This window comes from Xyrauchen texanus, chromosome 36 (assembly GCF_025860055.1).
Source record: "Xyrauchen texanus isolate HMW12.3.18 chromosome 36, RBS_HiC_50CHRs, whole genome shotgun sequence".
In the NCBI taxonomy this organism is placed as follows: domain Eukaryota; kingdom Metazoa; phylum Chordata; class Actinopteri; order Cypriniformes; family Catostomidae; genus Xyrauchen; species Xyrauchen texanus.
The window spans coordinates 35,658,667-35,684,759 of record NC_068311.1 but is presented as its reverse complement, the minus strand read 5'-3'; the positions used below and the strand labels follow the sequence as shown (position 1 = coordinate 35,684,759).

The following is a 26,093-nucleotide window of genomic DNA, read 5'->3' as shown; positions in this document are numbered from 1 at the left end:
AGCCAGCGCCTGTAGCCTCGGCCGTCCCAGAGCCAGCGCCTGTAGCCTCAGCCGTCCCAGAGCCAGCGCCTGTAGCCTCGACCGTCCCAGCGCCTCCCGAGCCACCCAGGGCTCTGCCTCCCGAGCCACCCAGGGCTCTGCCTCCCGAGCCACCCAGGGCTCCGCCTCCCAAGTATCTCGAGTCTTCCAGGGGTCCTCCTCCCGAGCCTTCCAGGGCTCCGCCTCTCAAGTCTCTCGAGTCTTCCAGGGCTCCTCCTCCTGAGCCTTCCAGGGCTCCGCCTCCCAAGTCTCTCGAGTCTTCCAGGGCTCCTCCTCCCGAGCCTTCCAGGGCTCCGCCTCTCAAGTCTCTCGAGTCTTCCAGGGCTCCTCCTCCCAAGCCTTCCAGGGCTCCGCCTCCCAAGTCTCTCGAGTCTTCCAGGGCTCCTCCTCCCGAGCCTTCCAGGGGTCCGCCTCCCAAGTCTCTCGAGCCTTCCAGGGCTCCGCCTCCCAGGGCTCCGCCTCTCAAGTCTCTCGAGCCTCCCAGGGCTCCTCCTCCTGAGCCTTCCAGGGCTCCGCCTCTCAAGTTTCTCGAGTCTTCCAGGGCTCCTCCTCTCGAGCCTTCCAGAGGCTCTACAGGTCTGGGAAGGGAGTACGGGGCGACTTCGCCAGGTGGTAGGGGTTCTGGGGCATAGATGGATCCACCTGGGGAATCGCCTCGTACCCGTGGCGCGCTCCACCGTCGAGGGTGGCGAGGGCGTACGAGCCTGTGGCGGTGTGACGAGTGGAGAGGGGTGCTCTCCACGAAGACGTCAGCTCGTCATGCACTTCCGGGAAAAACGGAACCGGGGGGGGGGGGGCGAGGCTGTGAGTGGCGCCCAGACCCCAGGAACCAGTCGTCCAGCCGTGATGGTTGTGGGGAGGATGGAGGGTTCCAATCCAAGCCCACGCTGTTGGCTGCCCGGGAAAGCATGTCGGTCATCTGTGTGTCGGCCTCAGCCTGGGCGTGCAGGCCCGAAAGCGGCAGCCCAGGGGAGTCCCCAGCATCAGATACCACGCCCTCCGATGCCGCGGCGAGCTCATCTGCTTCCATCGCAAGAGGGTCGGCAGACTGGCTGTGAGGCGAGTCGCCGCCGCCTCGAGCACGGACGGGAATCAACGAGCGTGCTGGGGTACGGGTGGTCCGAGGGGGCATACCCGGCAGAGCTGCACCCGCTGCCATCCCCAAATCGCCTCCATCGCCAGCTGCATCGTCCTCAATCCCGTGGGAAGAAGGAGCAACACGGGGGGTGGCTGGAGTGGCTTGCTCACGGTTTTAAGCAAGCTGCGACAGCAACGTTGTCATGGTCATGTTCTCGCAGTGAGAACATGAACCATCCACAAACGCAGCCTCGGTGTGATCGCAACCCAGACACACGAGACAACGCCTGTGGCCGTCTGAAGCAGAGAGCACTCTACCACATCCAGAAACAACACAGGGGCGGAAAGGCATCTTTATAAAGACGTGTCCTTAAAAGGACGTTCAACGCCGCTGTGTTTTGCTCTTTTAGAGGAAATTACTCTTTTAAATAAAATCACTCTTTTATGAAAAAAAACTCATGAGAGTTCTTTAATCTGCACTGTCGAAGCACCCAGGGGCAGGAAGTGCACAGCCGTGCAACAGGAGAAAGCCGCTGTTGTGCGCCGTAGAATCCAACAGCATGCAGCAGAGGGATAGCAGGAACTCGGTGTGTACACGCAGCAGTTGCAGACACGACCATCGGCTCCGAAGAAATTTTCTGAATGAACTCCCGTATTTGCGCCGCTTAAATACCCGTATGTCCGGGGCCGGGACATGCAAATACTGGTTGCCAACTCTCATTGGCCTTTTTTCATAGTTCAGAGGTGAATATCGGCGCTCAAGAGAGACCCCTAGTGTCACTTCTTTGACACAACGTCTCGTTCCCTCCATCGGGGAACGGAGGTTACATACATAACCTAGACGTTTTTACTCGGAATGAACCGAAATGAAAAACATTTCATTTTAGTCCCTGGTAACACTTGTGTCATAAAATGTCAATATTTGTTAAATAATGGTGGAAATGTTCCTGTTTCTTTATTGTGACATTAGATATAGTTAGATATTTGTCTATACTGTACTTAAGGTGTCTATCTGTCCTGTCTATTATTTGCTCTCTTGCGATTTTCGTAGCGGGCATATTACCTGTAGACAATGGTCCAGAGTGTATTTTCGATACCTTTGGTACTGGATTTGGTTTCGCTTGGATCTATTAAGGACAGGGCGTGAATGCGCACTGGGTCTCAGGTGGGTTGACTGTAACCAAACACTCTTATTAGATCCTGGGAATTTCGAATTGCCTTGGAGAACCAGCTTGGGTTTTCACGAGCACGGACAGAATGTGTAGTTTCTGTGTGCAGAACGCTTCTAGGCTGGACATCTGTCGCTTGTTTTGAGTAGGCCAATATGTGTGTGTGTGTGTGTGTGTGTGTGTGTGTGTGTGTGTGTGTGTGTGTGTGTGTGTGAAGGCTCATACACTGAATAGAGGTGGTGACCTGTCATTTGTGAGTGATGGGAGCCAGTGTGTGGGAAAATATCTCAGCCAAAGAGCTCATGCATTCAGATGCTAATGTCCCTCCTATAAATACAGGGCGTGCGCGGCGCGGAGGACCTTAGAAACACCCAACACCCAGAGAGGAGTGAGTGAAAGTGTATACTGAACAGAAGGCACTAGAGATGACTGCTACCAACCTCCAGCAGAACACAGGTCAAAAGCACATCAGTGCCAAAGAGGAGAGGAAGGTATTCTACAAAATCTCTACAAGATCTCTGGAGGAGTGCATTTCAAGTGCATTTGCTTTACCAACTTTCCTCTCATTGACTACTTTTGTCTGTCTTTTCAGCTACGGAAACCCCTGATTGAGAGAAAGAGGAGGGAAAGAATAAATCACTGTCTAGATCAACTTAGAGAGACTGTAGTTGGAGCATTCAGGCTTGATGTAAGTAGCATATTTGCTCAGCTTTGAAATTAAATGACATCCTTGGTCAGCTATATTAGGTTTGAATTCATCGTTTAGGTTATAAAAGTGTGTCAAACTGCTTTAGACCAGGTAATCTTTTGTAAATACCATGAGACAGATCAAAATCTTTTTTTTTAAACATTCTACAGCAGTCTAAGTTGGAGAAGGCAGATATTCTGGAGATGACGGTTAAACACTTGCAGAATATCCAGAGCACAAAGGTTTCTGGTAAGTATAAGTAATGCACAGATACAAACTTGCCACAAACATACCAAAACAATCCTTTAACATAGTTTTAGTTTACAATTCCAGAGACAACTTTGGCCTGTTCTTGAGTAGAGGAAAGGATGTAGTATGTGGGTCAATGACCTGACGCAAATCTTTTTTAAAGGTGCACTTAGTCATTTTTTTCCTCAATAAAAAAGTTGAACTCCTAAAGACATGAATTGTAATTTTGCAATACATGTATAAAATGACAACTCCAGTCATATCAGTAACCTTATAAAAGCTGTTTTATTCTACATGGAGAGGGCCACACATGGGGGCGGCCATGTTAGAATCACATGATCAGCCGAATACTACTCACTTAATCTCAGTAACCGTTCTGTTATTGGACACTTTCACACTGACTGTGAATAATAATACATTTCTACAATGACATCTGAAACTAAAACTATTGATTTTAAATGATGCTGCATCCAAGCCACTAGGAGTCAGTGTAAGTCTAAGATGACACAAAGACAAACACTGAGTGCACCTTTAAATTATTCAAAAATATATTACAAATGCAATTCACACAAAACAATTACTCTATGATGATCATTTTTTTCATTTACTGAATTCAAGTCCAAAATATCATGTGGTTTAACCGTTTGGAAAAGTAATTTTTAGAATAATCTTTTATTGTTATTTCTTTAAAATAGTATGCAATAAAAAAAATTTTTTTAAATATGATTAATATTTTTAATAGTTTTTCCACCAAATAAAAGTCACGTGGTGTAACCAACATGCAGGTAGCCATTTTGTTGTCATGTGACATAAAACGTAAAGCAGAGGACCCATTTAGACCTTCATAAGAAGTAAAAAATAAAATAAAAATGTTATAGAAATATTTAAAAAAGAAAAGAGAAAAAATATCAATATAATTTTGTGCTGTCATAAAATATTTATATTAGAATTTTTTTTTTTAAAAGCATAATTTTGGTCATTTGTTGTAACCCTAAGAAAACAGAAAATCATGATATTTGTAAGAAATATTTTTCACCGTGAAAAATAAGTTAGAATTTTTTTTTTGAAGTTAATGATTAATGTATTTTAGTATTTTAATAATTTCACTTAAATGAGTATTTTAATATCTTTTATTTTCATGGTTAAACCACATGACATTTCAAGTCATTGAATTATTTCTTTTTAGAAAATGCTATAAATGTTTTGTTTTTTTATTTGCGAAACCAATATGGGCTCAAAGATTACATTTCTATGAACTTGACACGTGTGTTATTCTACTAGAATTTTAAAAGATTTAAAATTGAAATAGATTATTATCTCAGACAACCTTATTTTTTATAATGAGCAGTGTTGGGTGTAATCTGATTAAATGTAATGAATTACTGTAATCAAAAAACTTTTTAGTCAAAGAGTAATCTAACGCATTATATTTTAAATCAATGTAAGTTACTGACTTTCAATTAAGTACATTAATTTGTTTACACTTATTTCCAAAAATGTATTTATGTAGAACACTCAAAAAATGAAACATTTTCATATGTTTGTTTGCGTTTCTGTGAGAGCAGAAGAGTCACTAATGAGTCAGCGTAAAGGAGAAATATGAGGTGTGCTGAGTGTATGAACAAAGAGGAAATATAGACATTATTCTGAATTTGTTGAGTGGGGGAAAACAAAAACTTAAAAGTAAATGAATACGAAATGTGATTACTTGTTCATTAAGTATTCAGTAAAGTAATTTGATTACAATGTGTAAAGGTAATTTACTTTGAGTAACTTGATAACACTGATAATTCGACTATATAGTTGTCAAAACCAACATGGAGATATAACCCAAAGGATTTTTCTCATTGATTTTCGTTGTTTGTGTATTTACATAATCCTCTTGTCTCCATACAGACATGGTGCTGGACACAGAGTCCCAACAGAGGTACAGTACTGGGTACATCCAGTGCATGCAGGAAGTTCACAATCTTCTTCTCTCCTGTGACTGGATGGACAAAACCCTCGGGTCCCGCCTACTCAACCACTTGCTCAAATCTCTCCCGAGAACAGCCAAGGACTGCCCTCAGCAACTCAAGACCTGCCTGACAAGTATTTCTTCAAACCACAGTGACACTGTTGGTTTCCATGACGATGAGATGGAGAGCCCAAGAACCTGCCCTCCTTCTCCTGTCATGCACGGGAGGGCCGCCCTGCCTCCTCAGAGTCAGTGCTCAACTCCCAATCTTGACATGTGGAGGCCCTGGTGAAATATCTGTTAGCGTACGTAATTGTGTGTATGTTTATGTAATATATGTTACTGAATGTATCCATGTATGCTGCCAGTCTGAGAGTGGATGTGCTTTGGTGTACGTCCACACACAGTGCATAAGGGTGTATGTACACCCAGTGTGCTGTCTGCGGTAGAGCCTCCTCTGATATGTATCTTATAGATATGCTTATTTGCAAGCGTGTGTGAGGTGGATCTAGTCCAGAATAGCTCTCATTACAGACCCTGTCTACTTCCTCTCTGAAGTTAAACTAATGTAGCCTGCATTGTAGAAGGCCCCTATTAATCACCTTATTTATTTAATATTAAACATTTTAGCTGCTGATATTGTATACCTTTTCATTTACTATCACTTTTCTATGTACACGTTTTAACCATTATTAATAAAGGAGTGTTTTGGTTGCAACAGTCATGATTAGTTACCTATTCACATACAAAAACAAAATAATGATTTTAACACATATTTGAATGCATATGTGACTTTACAAGTGGCGGGCCGTGCATTTTAAGTCGAGGCCTTCAGTGTGATTCATGCCGTTAAGAAAACACAGTTTCACAATGAATAAGACACCCTATGTCTTTGGGCATCATACATTATGTCGCAGTTAACTAATAATACCAATTAACATTTTAAAAACACATCCACGCACAAAAGCCAGAACTTGAAATGACACTTAATGCTCAAGCAAGCATAATTTTAACTGCAGCATGACTGTTTTGTGAAATGAACATCAAAAATCATATTTTTTCATATGAATCTACCAAGGAAGTCTATAATACCTGGAAAATCGATCTAATAATATTTGTGATTTAAGTGTTGCTTGCAATAAATTTCATTCCGTCAGGGTACCTCCATTCCCTGATATTCGGAACTGTGTGACATCATGCCCCTGCATCTCGGCGTTGAGTTGAGAATTTCTGATACACTTTTCCTTGTAGATACTCGACTTTCCGAGTTTAATGGGACACAACACTACTTTTCAAAACTTGATCCGACACTGAATGCTCAAGCTGCCGAATTCACACTTCGAAAACTCCTGATGTTGCTATAACAACGCAAAAAGCACTTACTAATTTACTTGAAGTGAAAATCAGTCCTCATTTCCTGTTTCATAAATTAAGCAATCACATGGTCATGCAGAACATCTCAGGTTTGTAAATCCATAAGGATATCTTTCTCAATGCAGATGTGGCAGTGACAGCCGACTCGTCAGTAAGATCTCGCACTTTTCGCTCTTGAATTACGTACATCACTTAAAGCTTGACTGCATCACTCAAGGCCAGCTAGAAGGTCTTGACCGGGGCATATCCTAAAGATCACACCCACAAGAACAAATAAATCAATCTGATTGGCTGATGAATCTGACAGTCTGACTTTAGTTACTCATTCATTCGCACTGTTGAGGGATTCTGTAGAAATTCTGAAGGCCTGACGGCAAAAATGATGGTGATTGAGAATGAAAGGATGAAAAATATTTATTTATTTGGCATGTTAGGTCAGCAGAGGCTTTACTGAGAATTCACCATTGGACTTTATTCCCCTAAAATGAATATGTGGGTCAAAAAAACAAAAACAAAACCCCGGTAAAATCTGGATGCTTTTCCTTTACAAAACACCGTATTTTTTTCCAAAGAAAATCAACTGTAATCATCATTTTATTAATAAATTAAATGGTTGAGATATCTTTTGTTAAAATCTGAAGAGTTTCACACAGATTTGCAATTTCCATGTTTGGTTTCAGGTGAAATGAACAGAGGCGCTACAACAACTGTGTGTTCACAAAGCGTGACTTCAGTGGCTGATTATGACTTTATAAACATTTATTTTTCTCTCTATTGCACAGAACTTGCTATGTTATGATATCAATGTTTTATTCTAAAACATCTTTTGAAAAATTATAAATTTGAATGATTGTATTACAGACCCACTTACATATATACACTTATTTCTATATGATTAGCTTGCGCGGTAGCACGCCTCAGAACGGACTTTGGATTCAGAGGACAGCGGTTCAAACCAGACAAGAACTCAAGCTGACATGTGACACGACAGAGAGATAGAAGCGACTCGAATTGACATGGTTACTTCAGAAAATGTGCTTTTCATTTCGCTTCTACACTATCAGTTAAGGTTAGATGTTGGTTAATGGTAAGGATGTCTGTTTTGTTGCAGTCTTATTTCTCGTTTCCGACACTATTGTTTAAGTTTAGGGTAATGTTTCATGCTAGAGAGGTGCATTTTAGTAAAACCTCCTTCTAAAATTCACTTTTAAAACCTTGTCTGATTACAACATCATTTTGCTTGGTTTTGGCGCCCCCCGCTGGACATTTCAATTGAAAAAAGCAGCTAACGTATTATGAAGCAAACCATTTAAGTTTTGCAAAAATGTTGCAATGCTTACATAGATTTCATGAGACCAGGTTACCAATTTCCATGAGAGCGCTAATTCTAAGTGCAATTTTTGTGCCAGAGCAAGTGGATGTGGGTGGGAGTGTTTGCGCTATCTGTGGGTGTATTCGTGCAAACTGAGGGTGTATTATATGTTAATAAATACATATTAATAAAGACGCAATCTGCTATTTTCCTGAGAAAAAGGTCATCACGGGTTTCAAAGGCATGTCTGATTAGAGCACAAAGTCTAAAATCAGTTTCAGCATTTGCAGTGTGAAGATTCTACTAGTAGGTGGTAATAAAGTTCATGTCCAAACTCTGAAAATATAGTGGAACATTAAATTATGTCCATGACCATCAATATTGTAGCCATTTTATGTAAATATTTATGAGATTTGTGGTAAAATTTCAACAGATCACGGTTCAGTTTTTTATTATTATTATTATTATTATTATTATTATTATGTTTAGGCTATTTTATATTTACAATTGTATATATGATCAAATTTTTATTGGTATTTTTTCACCTGTTGTCATAGATTAATTTTTAAGTCACTCAAAAGGGGCTGATGGAAGAATTTGGAGAAAGTAAAAGGTTTGTATTTGATATTATTATTTTTTTTAACCAAATTTTTGTTTGAAGTGTAATTTGAATTTAGAAATATTTTTGAATGAAAATTATAAATGAATTTAAAAACAATTAATCACAATTGACCGGTAGGAGAGAAGTGCGTGTTAAAAGTCCCTCGATCCACAGCCTAACTTGGAAGGCTGATACAAACACTGTTAATACTAGCAATGATTTGTGTGTCCAACACATTCTCACACCCCAACTCGTGTGTCAGTAGATGAAAATGATTAATATAATTTAATGGAGCCTACATCCAAATCCTGATGAGAACCACATTTTCCATATACAAAGGAGCGTGTCGCGCATTCCACGCACATACAAATCACAATAATGATACTTCCAAAGACAACATATTAAGTATGAGTATTAGTATTCTTGGCATATGAAATAGGCTAATGGATTTTTTTGTTTATACGATTAAAACAAAAAGCTTCTTGATATAAATTGATACTGAAACACCTTGTTGATGAGAGAGGTCAACAGAGAATGGCCAGACTGGTTTGAACAGACAAAGTCTACTGTAACCGATCTGTACAATTGTAGTGAGAAGAAAAGAATGTCAGAATGCTATTCTGAGATGTGGGTTGTCGCTGTTTTGGTGGCACGAGGGGGACCTACACAGTATTAGGCAGGTGTTTTAATGTTGTGGCTGATCGGTGTACACTACACTTAAAGCTACACTATGTAGCGTTTGGCCTTCTAGCGGTTGAAGCGCAAGTTATTACGTGAGTTGTGCTTCAGCTCTGCTCTTTGCATGGATGCATCTCATTTGAGGAGTAACCATGTTTACAGGTGATTATCTTATCAGAGCGAATGTCACATACGAAAACAAAACTTGCCCCCTCCCCTCAAAATAATAAATAAATAAATAATGAAAGGAAAGAAGAAAGAGACAGATATTCGAAAATATGTCTTTATAAGCAGGTAAGTAGCATATCTAACAGTTGTTTTAAAATAAATAGTGTTACAAAATTTAGACAACGATGACATAATACAAAACGATTGCTAGTCATATCAGATAAAACGGTGGAAACTACTATAACTTTGCTAGCAGCCAAATAGACCAAGATAGTAGTAACTGGTTTAGAGATTGTCATTGTTACCAGAATAAAAGTTACATTTTATTTCATTGTCCTTCCTTCATCGAAAATGAAAGTATCACAGTCCATACAAAAATGCCACATTAGAGTGGCTAACGCTATCTAACGAACTACCGTGCTAAGAGAGCTGCCTCGCTCACTATCGGTGTAGTAAAATATCTTACCTGTCCAGCAAGAAAAACTCAAGAAAAAAACAGCAGTGGTGGTTCTAGCTCACTTGGTGCCCTGGACGACCAAGACACATTATAGGTGTGGGTGAGAAAGCAGATAAATATTTAAGCTATTTTTTACCTCAGTCTCCTCTTTCACACGTGATGCCTATTTAGTTTCACTTTCAGACCTGAAAGTGTAAGTGGAGATTAAAAGGGGGTTATATATCCATTTCTCACCCACACCTATCATATCACTTCTGAAGACATAGATTTAACCACTGGAGTCTTATGGATTACTTTTATGCTGCCTTTATGTGCTTTTTGGAGCTTCAAGTTTCTGGCCAAAATCTACTTGCTTTGTATGGACCTACAGAGCTGAGATATTCTTCTAAAGATTTTCATTTGCATTCTGTCAGGAACAACTCGTGGCACCTCTCTCCCATCCTGATCTTGCAAGCTGGGGGCGGGGTGGCACTATTTGGGGCACCTTCCACCCATCGCGAGCCAGCGGGATGGCACAATTCGGGACACCTTTCTCCCATCGCGATCTTGTGAGCTCTGTGCAGGGGGGATCGATCAGGTACCCTGTCGTGCCGCCCTATAGGAGCCTGCCTATATCGCCTAAGCCAGGATCCACTACTGTTTGGAAGACGGATTGTTGGTGTACTTGCTCTTTAATGAAATTGTGTTTATTTCTAACAAAAACTCTTACATAGTGTCGTTTTAACATATGGACTGGGCCATTCGTTTTAAAATGCAGTCTAACAAAAGCAGAGTTAGAGAGACAAAGACGTTTTTAGAATTGCATTTATGTGATTGCACTGTCGCTCGCACATGTTTAATAATGGAAAACTAACCTTTACACATGGAATATTGTCAATGAGAAAGGCTCGCGGCTGCCAGCTGCTCTCGGGCGCGCGCGTCTTTCAGAGAGAGAGAGAGAGACGTGTCTCGATCTGGTCGCGAGGATGGCGTGCTGCCAAACAGCTTGCTTCAGTTCAAAGAACAAGCACTCACTCACTCACTCACTCACTCACACACACACACACACACACACACACACACACACACACACACACACACACACACACACACACACACACACACACACACACACACACACACACACACACACACACACACACACACACACACACACACACACACACACACACACACACACACACACACACACACACACACACACACACACACACTTCATTTTATTTGAATATTAATGTGGTAGTGTTCGTAGTGGTTGTTGGTTTAAAAAATAATCACCTTAATCACCTAAGACCAGAAGTAATTTTTTATGGAGGTTTTCTTGAGATCGCCCTGACAGTGTTCAGTTGAATGTTGCCTTTTCTTCCGCCAGTAGAGAGGCCCATCGGGCGCCATTAAAACAGTTGAACACCTGTCGCTCCCCCTCCTCCCCCAATTTGGTCCTTTCTATTCAACCCTGACTGCCGCGTGCAGCTGCTAACTGACGGCATTACGTTACATCCGAGTGACCCCTTGACCTCTGTATGCACAGCTCAACGGGCACAATGACAGTCGAGTGTGTTTCACTGTAAGGCCTTATTTTGGTTAAAATAATAATAATAATATTTTTTTACTTGTGCCTACGTATGAGTAGAGTCAGCAAACATTGGAACTCAATACTGTATAAGGTGCATCCTGAGATCCTCTTGAAAAGCTGGTTGAGAGATGAAATCTAGGCAAAGGTTGGCTACTTTGGAGAAGCTAAAATCTAAGATATTTTTAAACAGTTTTTTATTTTGGTACCTATAATTCCTATATATCCATTTTTGTTATTTCATAGTTTGGTTATGCAATATGTGGAATATAGTAGGGCTAATAATATAGAATACGTAGGTAGGCGTGTCCAAACGTTTGACTGGTAGTTTATACAAATAAATATAATAACTGTGTAAAGAAACTACAATACATAACAAAAAAAGAGATGTGCGTGTTAACCAGTACCAACATATAGTCTACATCTAGATAAAAAATCCTGTTAAATGTACAGTAAAAAAATGGCAGCTGTTATTGCCTGACATTCACTTTAAACAATACAGTGACCATGTTTCAGGCATTATGGGATGTCATTTGGTGCCTATATTTTACAGCTCACTACTGTATACTGTATATCATTAAATTATATAATGTGAATAAACCAACCTTCTGGGACGATAAATATCTGTGTTGCGCATAAAAATTTACTGTTGACCACCACAGTAACAGATGGTGAAACTGAAGTCCACATGATGACTTCAATTTCATCCCTTCTAAGAGCAATAACAAATAAAGATGTATAGACACTGCACAGTGTCACGCACACAAACAAAAAACACTATCAGGGTAACACACGCGACCCTAAAATATTGCAATAGACATCAACTAAACAACATAAAATGTACATTATTTAAAATAATGATATATGATAATAATGATATAAAATATAAGACGAAACATCAATATTTCATTTCAATATAATCAATTGGAATTTTAACAAAAGTTTGCTGCAAAAGTGAATGTATTGTCTTCAGAAATAAAATTTAGTTGTTCGCCAATTAAGTTTTTATTTATTTATTTATTTTACTGTGGCATTTTAGCATTCTTTTTTTCTTTTTTTTTTTTTTTTTTTACAGTGAATGTAGTGCTGCTTAGTGACGGAAATCTTTTTTGGGGAAATGGGATTATGTTATGAAATTCACTCTCGAGATTCAAATCAGCGTTTTCCGATGGGAAAGTACAGCATATCTACATATACAAAATAAATCAATACGGCAGCCTCGCGTATGTGCGCTCTCAGAGACAAAAGCGCGCGCGATGATTGGCTGGAGCGAGCTCAGACTACTGCACGCGAATCTTTCATTCATATGTAAATGAGCCCGTATAAAATCCTCACTGGAGCCCCTCACAGATGAACTGCCAGAGCCGTTTGGTTTGACTGGACGCTATACTTAATAAAGGAAACCAAACGCTTCATCTTTACTGTCTGCTGTTTCACGTCCCGAGTGAGCGCTTCCGAATCGTGGGTCGCTGGCAAAGCAACTGATCCGTAATGGCTCCCGCCGCTCGTCTCTGTAAAAATGGTTTGGGCATGGAGGACGAAGAATTTTATTCCATTAAAAGTGATAGAAAGGTAAGACCCTTTTTTGTTGTGATTAAACGGCGTAAAGGAAATAGACGGCCACGTATGTTTATTGTATATATTAAACGCATATACATTGCATGTTTTGTTGTTGTAGACGCGAAAACCTTTAGTGGAGAAGAAGAGACGAGCACGCATCAATGAAAGCCTGCAGGAGCTGCGGACACTGCTCGCAGATAACGACGTAAGTGAAGCCTCTTCTATTTAATGCATAGATAGATAGATAGACAGACAGACAGACAGACAGGAAGAGACAGATAGATGGACAGACAGACAGACGGATGATAGATAGATAGATAGATAGATAGATAGATAGATAGATAGATAGATAGATATACAGGAATAGACAGACAGATGACAGTGACAGATAGGACGGACGGATGATAGATAGATAGATAGATATACAGGAATAGACAGACAGATTATATAGATAGACAGATGACAATGATAGATAGACAGACAGACAGACAGACAGACAGACAGATGACAATGATAGATAGATAGACAGACAGACAGATGACAATGATAGATAGATAGACAGACAGATGATAGATAGATAGATATACAGGAATAGACAGACAGACAGATGACAATGATAGATAGATAGATAGACAGACAGATGACAATGATAGATAGATAGACAGACAGATGATAGATAGATAGATATACAGGAATAGACAGACAGATAGACAGACAGACAGATGACAATGATAGATAGATAGACAGATAGATGTATAGGCTATTTACCTCTTCTCTCTTTTGCTGCAGACAAAGATCGAGAATGCAGAAGTGCTTGAAATGACAGTGAAACGCGTTGAAAACATCCTACAGAACCGTTCTCAGGGTAAGATATTCAAAATCTAGTGAGCTGCCTTAATGTGTGCTGCCTACATTGGCAGCTGTCTTCTATAGCAGCATCCTCATAAGAGACCCATTAAAATGCTCTACGTAGACAGCAACTCCACTCATCATTCAAATAGCACATCTCACACGCACCGCACGGAAAACTCAACTCGCAACTGATTTCAGTACATGTGATGCAAGAGGAACGATGTGATACACTGGATGTGTTGAAGTGAACATTCTAAATGATGTGCAGACAGCATGGACTAATCATCTATGACGGTTAAATGGGAAAATAACCTGTAGCCAACTTTTTTTCAACGGAAATCCACTGGTATTAACATTTACTTACTACATTATGTTACAGAATTATTATTTGCTATTATTGCTAGAACTGTGTCTAAAAGTGGTTAGAAACAAAAGATTATTTAAATTCCCTGCTGAAAAGACCAGCACTGTGTCCGAATATCCATACTTACCAACAATTTAGTATGCCAAAAACAGTATGCCAATGGAGTAGTATGTCCGAACCAATCATACTTATAAAACAGTAAAGGCATGGTCACATTTACACTTTGCATGGTGAAATTGTGAATATTCAGTGTAGCTGTGTACGAACAGAGACTATTTAGCCACTTACATTAAAATGAATAGAAGACATTGGATTCTATTCTACATGCGCATTAGCTATACCATTTTTATTTGCATAATCTGAGGTAAAGAAGCACAAGGTTATGATACCAGTGTTGTCAGGTTTTACTGCTGATTTGAAATATGTCCTTTGATCGTAATCTTGACCAACGATTTTTTAGATTTTTTTCCCCCATTCAAGTAGATAAGAGCTGCACTTGTATGCTGCTTGTTTACATAGAAAAATAGCTGCCTGGGTGCGTTCCAAAGATGATGGCGAGTGGATTGACTTGCTAAAAAGGCTTTTTTATGATGCTCCGCCCACACAGGCAAATTCGGCTGTCAAAAAGTTAGCCAAATTTAAACTCCACGAGGGGGAAATTCTTTGCCACCGAATGTTCATCACATGAAATTAACGATCCTACGGATTCCCATTGAGATGGCTGTATTTCGCACATGGAAATTAAATGTGACTGCACCTTAAGTGAGAAATACCCGGATTACCTACTATTTCTGGCGAGATTCTAAAGTGCAGATCGAATGCACAATACTACTATCCCATAATGTTTAATTGAGGCAACGTCACGTTCAAAACACTGGATTTAAAAGAGCGGTTGTAAACCGTGAGTCAGATAGCTCTTTTCATCTATAAGACTATAAAAACTAAGAAAGTTGTTCCTTGTGCTTAAATGGTGCTTGTTTAACAAAAGTAGATTAGATATTTTTGCTGTTGTTGCTATTACATTATATATTTGGGTGATGGGTCAATACCCATTTCCCCAGATGAAGTATGTCCGAAATCTATTCATACTACTCGCATGCATACCTAAAAGAATGGACTGTTTTACCGGCCGTGAAGTGCATCCTTCATCAAATACAGTACATACTGTGACAGTACATGACTTTGGACACAGGGCAGAAAAAAACAAGCCCTTTTCAACCTACAGTACTGTTACTTATCCTTTTAGTAACTTTCTAGATGAGAAAACTTACAAGGAACGACGTCTGAAAACGTAGGCAGCTGCCTAATCAATTAATGGTTGAAATGACAGTGCTTTTGGATGAATGGAACTCTAAAGGAAACTGGTCTCATAACTCCTAACTCATATATCATAACTCCTTATACATTCCCCTGAAGGCAGCGTTTTTCAGATGAGGTCTGTGTTTTCAGGTTACCGTGCTGCTGCAGCCGCAGTGGGAGATGAGACGAGCGGTCAGAATACCACGTGCTGAATTTAGTGGACATGTTGAAAGCACTATAAACCTATTTATCAACACAATCTTTTACAATAAAGGCTTTTATAACTCAACATAATTGACTGTACTGATATACTCATCAACTGACTTAAAAATATATGTCTTGATGCAAATTAACCACACAGTAACAGGCACACGATACTTCCCTCATGTAAACTAGATTTCATGACGGTTTAGTGCATAATATGGCACTTATCCACTGCACTTTACAGTTCGACTCACCTCAACTCGACTTGCTTTACTTTTCTGAGCTTGCATTTCAACTATAGTTTAGTGCCGCTGTGGCATGGGGGGCGTGGTCGTGTGTCGGTCTGCGGGCGAGAGAGAGAGCGGTAAGGCTTGTCACCTGGAGTTTAATTACCTCTAACACCGGTGTCTTGTTATAGTGATACGGAGAGAGACATTTAAGGAACGCCAAATGTCGAGAGGGGGAGAGAGTGAACGCGTGAAACACGACAGCCAGAGAGTGGAGACCTGTGCCCTGTTGTGTACAAGCGTAACGACGGTTACCGTCATATCTGTAAAAATACTGGGAATAAAAACACTAACCTTGAACCTGCCTCATTGTCTCCTGACTCTTCCCCTCTCGACATTTGGCGTTCCTTAAATGTCTCTCTCCGTATCACTATAACAAGACACAGGTGTTAGAGGTAATTAAACTCCAGGTGACAAGCCTTACCGCTCTCTCTCTCGCCCGCAGACCGACACACGACCACGCCCCCCATGCCACAGCCGCCTCAACGTGGGTGGGATTATAGGCTGATCTTCATGATTGCCTCTACTGCCGTGACATCATCTTAAACACAACACAAACTGACCAAAACAATAACACAACCGCTAGCTGTTAGCTACTAGTTCATTGTGCTGCATTAAGCAGTTGTTGCATGGTGATTTTACACAAGTGTAAAAGTTAAATTGGCATGGTTGTTTTAGAAGCTTCCAGTAGCTGGTCAACTAAATAAAGTGAAGCTTTCAAGCAGAGTATAGAGTTAACATAACAAAATGTACCATCGTGGCTGAGTCCAGGGCACTCTCCCTCCCATTGCTTGCTGGTTTGGATAGTGTCCAATAGTCCATGGTTCTGTAGTCACTTTTATGTTTTTTTTTAACTTTTCCCTACACTGTTGGTAGGTCCGGTGGTAGCCATGTGTGGCCAACAGCTGAGACACTTCCTAAGAGACTTTTTCATTTCACTCATCGCTAACGAGTGGACCGTCTGCACCTCGTTTATTGACCATGGCGTGGTTTTGCGCACAGCCATTTGTTTTTTCACAATTTGCTTGAACAAATTATACTGTTATTTCTGTTACTAACTTTAAAACTAGCGGGTTGATGTCACGTGTCGGAAATCCAGTGCCGCTCGTAGTGACGATTCTCCCTGACCAATCAGTGATCTGCAGGATTTTGACGTCACATTTAGTATCAGCTCGGCTCGCTTGGAACCTCAGCCGAGGTGGTACTAAAAAAGTATCAGGTACCCAGTGGGAAAATCCCAAAAAATTGAGCAGAGCCAAGTTGAGTTGAGTCATACCGTGCAGTGGAAAAGCCCCAATAGAGTTCAATTACCCACTCTCGATAAACATCTGATTATTTACATCCATCATCACAGGAAAAATTCAATGTAGTAATCCAGAAATCACTTTATTTTCTGTATAGTCACACAGTGTGATGAAAACTCAACGAGTGTCTCCCGATGAAGTTACACATTCACACATGTGAAACGGGTGATCCTCTTTGTATACTTTGTTGTTGTTTTTTTTATTTCTGTGAAGGGAATTGTAAAATCATCTGAGTAGCAGGCTATTAGCTAGTTGTTTACAAATGGAGGCTGTAGTCTCCTCTCCTTTCTCAATACGTTGTGCATCATAGATTTTTGACCAATCACAGGCTGCAGCACCTCCCACAGTCTGCTGCAATCCTTATATGCCCCCAAAGAACCTACTCCAGAGGAGGAGCTAAAAATCCCCCAAAAACAGCTCAGAGGAACTATAGTTCCTTAGCTGCGAAAGCGACGAAAAGAACCAAAAACAGGCTTTAGGACTACCTGTGGGAAAGGGCCTTTAGTTGGTCAAGCTGGTCTTTACTGTCGGTGCTACACGACCTGATTTGATTTGCCATAACAGACACTTTCAATGTAGACAGTTTCATTGGAAATAATGGAATCTATTTGCTTTTGACACAATGCGCCGCTCACGTTTGGTGTAGACAAGGTGTGAGCATATACGTAGCACACACATTTTGGAAAAAATAGCCAGTTTTCTATTAATTTAAATGGTTTGTATCGATTCTTTTCAGGATCTAATGGATTATTATTATAAATATTTTTCCTTATTCTCCCTAATTTGGAATGCCCAATTCCTAATGCGCTTTAAGTCCTCGTGGTGGCGGAGGATGAATCTCAGTTGCCTCCGTGTCTGCACCAGTCACTTCACGCATCTTATCACGTGGCTTGTTGAGCGTGTTACCGCGGAGACGCCATCCACCGTGGCATCCACGCACAAGTCACCACACCCCGCTGAGAGCGAACCACATTATAGCGACCACGAGGAGGTTACATCATGTGACTCTACCCTTCCTAGCAGCCGGGCCAATTTGGTTGCTTAGGAGACCTGACTGGAGTCACTCAGCACACCCTGGATTCGAACTCGTGAACTCCAGGGGTGTGATAGAATGGATTATTTAGTATATTTATAATTAAACTTTATCTCGCTTCATCTGCCATCTTGGATTTATTTTTCAACCGAACTCATCACGGTGCATTCTGGGATCACCTACTCTGCCTTAAAGGACTTTCCAGATTCAATACAAGTTAGGCTTAAGCTACAGAATTTGTGGCATAATGTTGATTATAACCGCAAAAACTCATTTCGATTCGTCCCTCCTTTTCTTTACAAAACAGCAAAAATCAAGGTTACATTGTGGCACTTACAATGAAAGTGACTTGGACAAATTTTTGGAGGGTTTAAAGGCAAAAATGTGAAGCTTATAATTTTACAAAAGCACTTACTGTACATTAATACTTTTGTTAAAAAGTTGTTTAAATCGTTGTTCTTACAGTCATTCTTACTTTACATTTTCATGACAACAAAGTTGTAAAATTGGCTTTAACTTTACACAGATGCGGTTAGTAAGTGATTTTATCACAGTAAAATCATGTTAACACACATATTGTTTATGTCGTGGGCTATACTTTTGAAACATTGAAATTATTTAAATGTTTACATATTGTCCCCATCTGTAACCCCGATTTTTGCTTCTTTTAAGAGAATGACAACAGGGCTGTGAGGGATAGACTTACAGTCTCTTTAATAGGTTTTACAGTTGTTTTTGGATTGTTTGGTTTATGAAACATCCTTCCAAGCAATTTCAGTTGACAGAAAACTTGCATGCTTAGGTAATTGGTTGCAGTAAAGATAATTGTGTATCTGACTTTCCAGAGGCTGAAGCTATGAACCGTGAGGCCAGTGAGAGATTCGCCGCAGGTTACATCCAGTGCATGCATGAGGTGCACACCTTTGTGTCAACGTGCTCGGGGATCGATGCCAATGTGGCGGCTGAGCTGCTCAATCATCTGCTCGAGTGCATGCCATTAAATGAGGACAACCTTCAAGAGATGATCATGGATCTCATATCAGAGCCTCACTCCTCCGGTGGATCATGGCCAGCTGGAGAAGCATTGAGTCCAGGAGGCCACAGTGTGTCCGACCTGTCCTCAGTACATTCCCCATCCCTGTCCAACCCTTCCAGTGTGGATCTCTGCTCCGATCTTGAGGAGACAGAGCCGGAAGCGAGCCCAGCATCAGCTGAGGATAGCCTGAACTCCACCATCACACAATCCAAGTTCATGTGGAGGCCATGGTAGAGACACTTCTCAATATTTTCCTTCATACTTTACTTAGTCCTGAATTGGAACATGGTGGAATTGTTCTCTCATCAGATTCTCACATGGATTTTAAATGCACAGGTTGATATAGTGGGAAATGGCATCGTCTCATTGATCAATATGGTGTGACTGAAATAACGTTTATTATTTCCTTGAATAACTGCATATTCGCTCAAACATGATGGACTTGGTCTGGTTCTCCAGAAATGGGATGACTTGATGTTTAACAGCTCTTTCAGAAACTGAATTACAGATTTGATTGCATTATTAAGCCAACTGTAATAGCTTATACTATAGAGAAAAGTGAAAAAGTTTGGTTTTGGTAGGAGAAAAGAGGTTTTGTGTCTTTGTAGACCTAGTTAAGAGTACTAGAATGTCACAGTTTGAGAGATTGTCACAGATTAAGCCTACTGTAAATATGGTTTTCATGGCTACCGTGTAGTAATTATAAAAACTTTTTTAAGATTGTTTATGTACTGTAGGTTTTTGAAATAATAAAAAAATATATTTCATTTTACCATCATTAAGTGCCAAGTTACAGTTTGTAAACCATGTTCATGCAGTTTGCATGATTATTGACAAAAACGTTCTTGCTCTATGCTATTGATTAGATGTATAAGCATAAATTCAATGCTCAGAATTGGTGGCTAGAAGGTCAATCAGTTGTTTAATAGAATTTATTTCACTATAAATAGTTTTTTGTTAATACATTTAGCAACAGTAATAATGTCATTTGACCTGCATATTCCGCAAGTCTTCAAGCTTCTGCATTATCGATATTCAACTGGAGAAATCTTTATATATTTAGAGGTCCGAGCGCTGAAAGTGCTGGAACACTATTGTATTTGTACTGATTTTCTTGTTTCTCTTATTATTATTATTATTATTATTATTATTCTGCCCTAAAACCGTAAGTCCTAGAGACACCAGACTTGGCAAGATGGTCCCAAATCCTCCCCCACTACTACTCAGGCGCATACACACACCCCTGTCTGACTGTAGGTGGTGCTACAATTAGCACTTTTACATTTTGGCTCATATCTTCACAACCATAAGGGATAGAATCAAAATTATTTCTTCTTCTGATTCCTTGGGTCAAGATGAACAAAATATGTCTCATATATTTTATATCAGTCTATAAAAATGTTCTGCCATTTTGGAATTTCTGAAAAAACCTACTTTTAAGTTGTGAATTGCCTATCGTTACGAAATGTCCAGTGCATTATGACATTCTTGTGTGCCGTGAAAATTAGGTGGCACACAAAATTAAGTAAAAATCGTACAATTTAAATTGTAATTAACAGATGAAGGATGTACTACTGATTTTGTTCACTAGATGGAGCAGCAAGTCAAGGAATTCCATTAAATCCTCTGACTTTGAGTTATTGCTCTTGTAATGTAATATCTGTGCAGTAAAAATAGTAACAGCTATCCAACAAATGAAGAGCCTTGAAATGTTGAGTTTTTCTCAATCTAAATGAGATTTTATCCAGCAATACAAAAGCTCAATTATGCATGATAATTCAATAATGTATTACTGATTTTGTCCACTAGATGGACCACCACGACTAAAAATCCTAGAAAATCCTCTTTGACTTAGCTTTTTGCTCTTGTAATATGCTGATGTCCAGCAATCCAAAATCATATTCTAAGTTAATTCTGTTGTCATTCTAATAAAATTATAATTTTGCAACTGTGATAAATCTTTTGGAAGAAATTTTACACAAAAACAGCTTTGTCCAGAGCATCCACTATCTATTGTGTCCAATTAAATTATTCTGGCCTTGTCCTGGCATGCTTGGACCCCAATGATTGCCGCTTGTGGCTATATTTATGTTTGAAATTATACAGTGGATATAAAAAGTCTACACACCCCTGTTAAAATGCCAGGTCCTTGTGATGTAAAAGAATGAGACAAAGATAAATCATGTCAAAACTTTTTCCACCTTTAATGCGACCTATAACGTGAACAATTCAATTGAAAAACAAACCAAAATCTTTGAGGGGGTTGCATAAGTGTGCACACCCTTAAACTAATACTTTGTTGAAGCACTTTTTGATTTTATTACAGCACTCAGTCTTTTTGGTTAGGAGTCTATTAGCATGGCACATCTTGACGTGGCAATATTTGCCCACTCTTCTTTGCAAATGTGCTCCAAATCTGTCCGATTGCGAGGACATCTCCTGTGCACAGCCTTCTTCAGATCACCCCACAGATGTTCAACTGGATTCAGGTCTGGGCTCTGGCTGGACCATTCCAAAACATTAATCTTCTTCTGGTGAAGCCATGCTTTTGTGGATTTGGAAGTGTGCTTTGGGTCGTTGTCGTGCTGAAAGGTGAACTTCATCTTCAGTTTTCTAACGGATGCCTGAAGGTTTTGTGCCAAAATTGCCTGGTATTTGGAACTGTTCATAATTCCCTCCACCCTGACTAAGGCCCCGGTTCCAGCTGAAGAAAAACAGCCCCAAATCTTGATGCTGCCACCACCATGCTTCACTGTGGGCATGGTGTTCTTTGGGTTATGTGCAGTGTTGTTTTTGCACCAAACATACCGTTTGGAATTATGGCCAAAAAGTTCAACCATGGTTTCATCAGACCGTAACACATTTTCCCACGTGCTTTTGGGAGACTTGATGTTTGTTTATTCAAACTTCAGCCAGGCTTGGATGTTTTTCTTTGTAAGAAAAGGCTTCTGTCTTGCCACCCTACCCCATAGCCCATTCATATGAAGAATACGGGAGATTGTTGTCACATGTAGCACACAGCCAGTACATGCCAGAAATTCCTGCAGTTCCTTTAATGTTGCTGTAGGCCTCTTGGAAGCCTCCCTGACCAGTTTTCTTCTTGTCTTTTCATCAATTATGGAGGGACTCCCAGTTCTTGGTAATGTCTCTGTAGTGCCATATTTTCTCCACTTGATGATGACTGTCTTCACTGTGTTCCATGGTATATCTAATGCTTTGGAAATTCTTTTGTACCCTTCTCCTGACTGATATCTTTCAACAATGAGATCCCTCTGATGCTTTGGAAGCTCTCTGGACCATGGCATTTGCTCTGAGGTGGAACTAAGAAAATGTCAGGAAAATCCTACTAGAACAACTGAACTTTATTTGTGATTAATCAGTCATTTTAAATGATTGCAGGTGTGTAATGACTTCTATTTAACATGAGTTTGAATGTGATTGGTTAATTCTGAACACAGCCACATCCCCAGTTATAAGAGGGTGTGCACACTTATTCAACCAGGTTATTGTATGTTTTTTCATTTTCATTTTTCCCCCACGAAGATTTCAGTTTGTTTTTCAATTGAATTGTTCAAGTTATAGGTCACGTTAAAAGTGGAAAAAGTTCTGACATGATTTATCTTTGTCTCATTCTTTTACATTACAAAAACCTGGCATTTTAACAGGGGTGTGTAGACTTTTTATATCCACTGTATATACATATGATCTATTTTTAAAGGGCACTGTTTTCTCACTAGCTTGTCTAAACAACTAAAGGAATATTTCTAGTTCAATATGAGTTAAGCTCATTTGACACTATTTGTGGCATAATGTTGATTATCACAAATATATTCGACTTGTTAATTTTTTTCTTAAAAAAAAAAAAGCAAAAACTGAGATTACGGGGCCTGGGTAGCTCAACGAGTATTGACGTTGATTACCACACCTGGAGTCACGAGTTCAAATCCAGAGCGTGCTGAGAGACTCCAGACCGGTCTCCTAAGCAACCATTGGCCCGGTTGCTAGGGAGGGTCACTATACATGAGGTATAGTTACCTCACATGAGGTAACCTTCTCGTGGTCACTATAATGGGGTTCTCATTCTCAGTGGGGCGTGTGGTGTGCGTGGATGCTGCAGAGGATAGCGTGAAGCCTTCACATGCACTATGTCACCGCAGTAACACGCTCAACAAACCATGTTATAAGATGCGCGTATTGACGGTCTCAGATGCGGAGGCAACTGAGATTCGGCTTCAGGCGAGTCACTACGCCACCACGAGGACTTAGAGCACATTAGGAATTAAGCATTCCAATTTGGGGAGAAAAACATAAATAAACTTTACATTACAGTGAAGCAAAGTGAATTGGGTCAGTCTGTAAATGTTAAAATACTCACTGTTTCATATGTATAGCCACAAGATGTGAACAATATGTGTGTTAAAAAACAGTTTGTGTGATAAAATAACTTACTAAACTTTTCGGTGTAAAGTTTTATCCAGTTTTACAACTTTGTTGCCATGATGACGTAATGCTGTAAAACGACCAAAATAAAATGACCAAATGACGTCAAGTTTTAACAGAAGAATTAATATAAGTGCTTTTATAAAGTTATAAGTATCACATTTAAGTAAACCCTCCAAAAATGGTCCCCATTCACTTCCATTGTAACTGTCTCACTTTAACCTTGATATTTAGTTTTTTAAGTCCAAAAATGTATTTTGTGGTAATCAACAGTTAGTCATAAATGCTGTGATTTAGCTTAACTTGAATTGAACACATAAAATTCCTTTAGCATCAGTAGGGTTTGTTGTAAAACGTAACGCCTCTACTTGTGTTTTAAGTCATGAATTTAATGGAAATTGTTGGTCTTACAGCCTATAGAGGCAATTGATTATTCCCCCAACAATTGTGTAAAAACAACTGAATTTAACATGTTCATCTTTGCGTTAAGATCATCAAATGTGTGCACGACGGTGTGGGAAAATTGTTATTAAAATTTTCTGTCTAGAAAAATACACAGATGTGAGAAGACTGCAGCTCAACCTCTTGTATAAGTAGGCCTCTAGTGAACAAAAACATCCTGATTGTCCTTGTGCCCTTTGCATGGCCAGGTGTGACATCTGACACGTCTTTCACAGAGGGAGTGAACCTTTCTGTGTGAAATCCTGTCTGTGTGGCCACTGTTTTAATAAAAAAGAGATGCTAGGGTGTCACACAGCAGGGCATGGTCTTGGTGTTCTGCTTCAAACAGGACGTGAGTGTCGAATCTCAAGAGTGGGATTGTGTGTCCAGGATTAAGGACTGAAGGAACGGGATCATCCATGTAACATTCACACCTTTTACAAGCAACCTGAAAGATCAAAGCTGGGGATGTTGATGGACGAAAGCGTTTGTATGGATGTAACTTCAACTTGAATATTAAATCATAATGACATTTTTTGGTTGTATGGAATGTTTTCTAACCATAACTAAACCTATTAAACGATACCTAACGTCTTTATGTTAAATATCACAGATAATTTCATGTGCCAACAGCAATCAGATGAATGAACAGTTCACTGTTGAGCGGGGTGAGGGGTCAGCTAACCGTCTGCTCGCTGTGAGAACAGATGGTGACGAAAGAGATCCCTCGGGACCAAGATGCTTTACGTGTGGACCAGCTGGTTTATTTGTGGGAAAAAATACATTGTGATCAGTTTCACTCTGCCTTACAAAGTCAACACAAAACAAACACTAACCAACATTTTTAATAAGTAGCCCAATGAGGAATGTTTGAATCAACCTAACACATAAATAAAGCGTCAATATTAGCACTTTATTTTAAGAGTATTGCAATCTTAGCCATAATTTACAAAATATGAAATGTCTTGTTTTTGTGTAGACTGTCATGTAATTAATGCTCTATTTCAGGGATTCATCATTTATCGAGTTTATTAAATAAACAATATAAAGTGATAAATGACAAATAAATGACTAAAATCTTCTATTAAAACCACTGGACCCCCTGTTCTAAAGTTAAAGTTTAACTTGGTTTGTTTTGGATTTTATATATGTTTTTTTTTTTTACTATAATAAGCCACACTAAAAAAAGGATTTTTGCTGCTTCTAGAACATTTTGTCACAGCTTGGTTTCATTGCGTTCCATCATTTCAATTTTGTAAAATGGAAGTTTACTTAATCCATTTGAGCTGGGACTACAGGAATACTTTTTGTGGTGTTAATGTAGCATTGATGATCCTAGGCAGGGTATTTCTATTTCCCAGCATGCTTTGCGTGGGACTCGACAGGGAGAGTAAATGTTAAACTTAAATGTTATTTTATGTGTTTGTGTGCAAGATGAACATATAGGGGGATAATTGTTAGAGTTTCATGTTTTGTTATGATAGATTTTTGCTGGTTACCATTACAGTGAAGAGTGGAGCTTGAGCTAACCATTAGGACAGGTACAAGTCGCTCATGAAATGTATTGCTCGCTTCACTGAGCAAACGCTAATGCTAGTTAGTATAAAAAGATTCAGTATAAAAGAAATGTATTTGAGTTGAACTGCTGCATCAAATTTTGTTGGGTTTACCCAATTTAACTCGGTTCTTTTTTACACAAAATGTTTGTGTTGAGATTACATAGTAATTTTTAAATTAAGAAAACTAATTTCAAACACTTAAATGAAGTTCAGCAAAAGAGCTATTTTTTTGAGTGCAGTAAATATGGCTAATTAGTATTGTCTTTAAAAATATATATTTTTAGCTAATAAATTACTATGACAATTCGACCCCCTATTCTAAAACATGTACTTACACAAGTGATTTATTTTTATCGTAATTGAAACACGTAC

At 39.6% G+C, this 26,093-nt stretch overlaps 2 protein-coding genes across 2 annotated transcripts; both read left to right on the top strand.

Moving 5' to 3' along the window:
• The first annotated feature begins 2,649 nt into the window (after positions 1-2,649).
• On the top strand, positions 2,650-5,892 carry LOC127629848 (transcription cofactor HES-6-like). Its single transcript, XM_052107126.1, has 4 exons — positions 2,650-2,776; positions 2,878-2,973; positions 3,144-3,222; positions 5,119-5,892. The coding sequence occupies exons 1-4, from the start codon at positions 2,711-2,713 to the stop codon at positions 5,469-5,471; spliced, it is 594 nt and encodes a 197-aa protein (XP_051963086.1). The 5' UTR covers positions 2,650-2,710; the 3' UTR covers positions 5,472-5,892.
• A 6,744-nt stretch (positions 5,893-12,636) lies between these two features.
• On the top strand, positions 12,637-20,053 carry LOC127629845 (transcription cofactor HES-6-like). Its single transcript, XM_052107122.1, has 4 exons — positions 12,637-12,914; positions 13,021-13,107; positions 13,692-13,767; positions 19,091-20,053. The coding sequence occupies exons 1-4, from the start codon at positions 12,834-12,836 to the stop codon at positions 19,513-19,515; spliced, it is 669 nt and encodes a 222-aa protein (XP_051963082.1). The 5' UTR covers positions 12,637-12,833; the 3' UTR covers positions 19,516-20,053.
• The last annotated feature ends 6,040 nt before the right edge of the window (positions 20,054-26,093 follow it).

What these genes read in the sequence shown, in the direction of transcription:
- LOC127629845 (XM_052107122.1), top strand. Translation starts at nt 12,834, where the DNA reads ATGGCTCCCGCCGCTCGTCTCTGTAAAAATGGTTTGGGCATGGAGGAC. An exon ending in CACTGCTCGCAGATAACGAC is followed by an intron (nt 13,108 to 13,691) that starts GTAAGTGAAGCC and finishes CTTTTGCTGCAG; the next exon opens with ACAAAGATCGAGAATGCAGA. An exon ending in CCTACAGAACCGTTCTCAGG is followed by an intron (nt 13,768 to 19,090) that starts GTAAGATATTCA and finishes CTGACTTTCCAG; the next exon opens with AGGCTGAAGCTATGAACCGT.
- LOC127629848 (XM_052107126.1), top strand. Translation starts at nt 2,711, where the DNA reads ATGACTGCTACCAACCTCCAGCAGAACACAGGTCAAAAGCACATCAGT. An exon ending in GTGCCAAAGAGGAGAGGAAG is followed by an intron (nt 2,777 to 2,877) that starts GTATTCTACAAA and finishes CTGTCTTTTCAG; the next exon opens with CTACGGAAACCCCTGATTGA. An exon ending in TTGGAGCATTCAGGCTTGAT is followed by an intron (nt 2,974 to 3,143) that starts GTAAGTAGCATA and finishes AACATTCTACAG; the next exon opens with CAGTCTAAGTTGGAGAAGGC.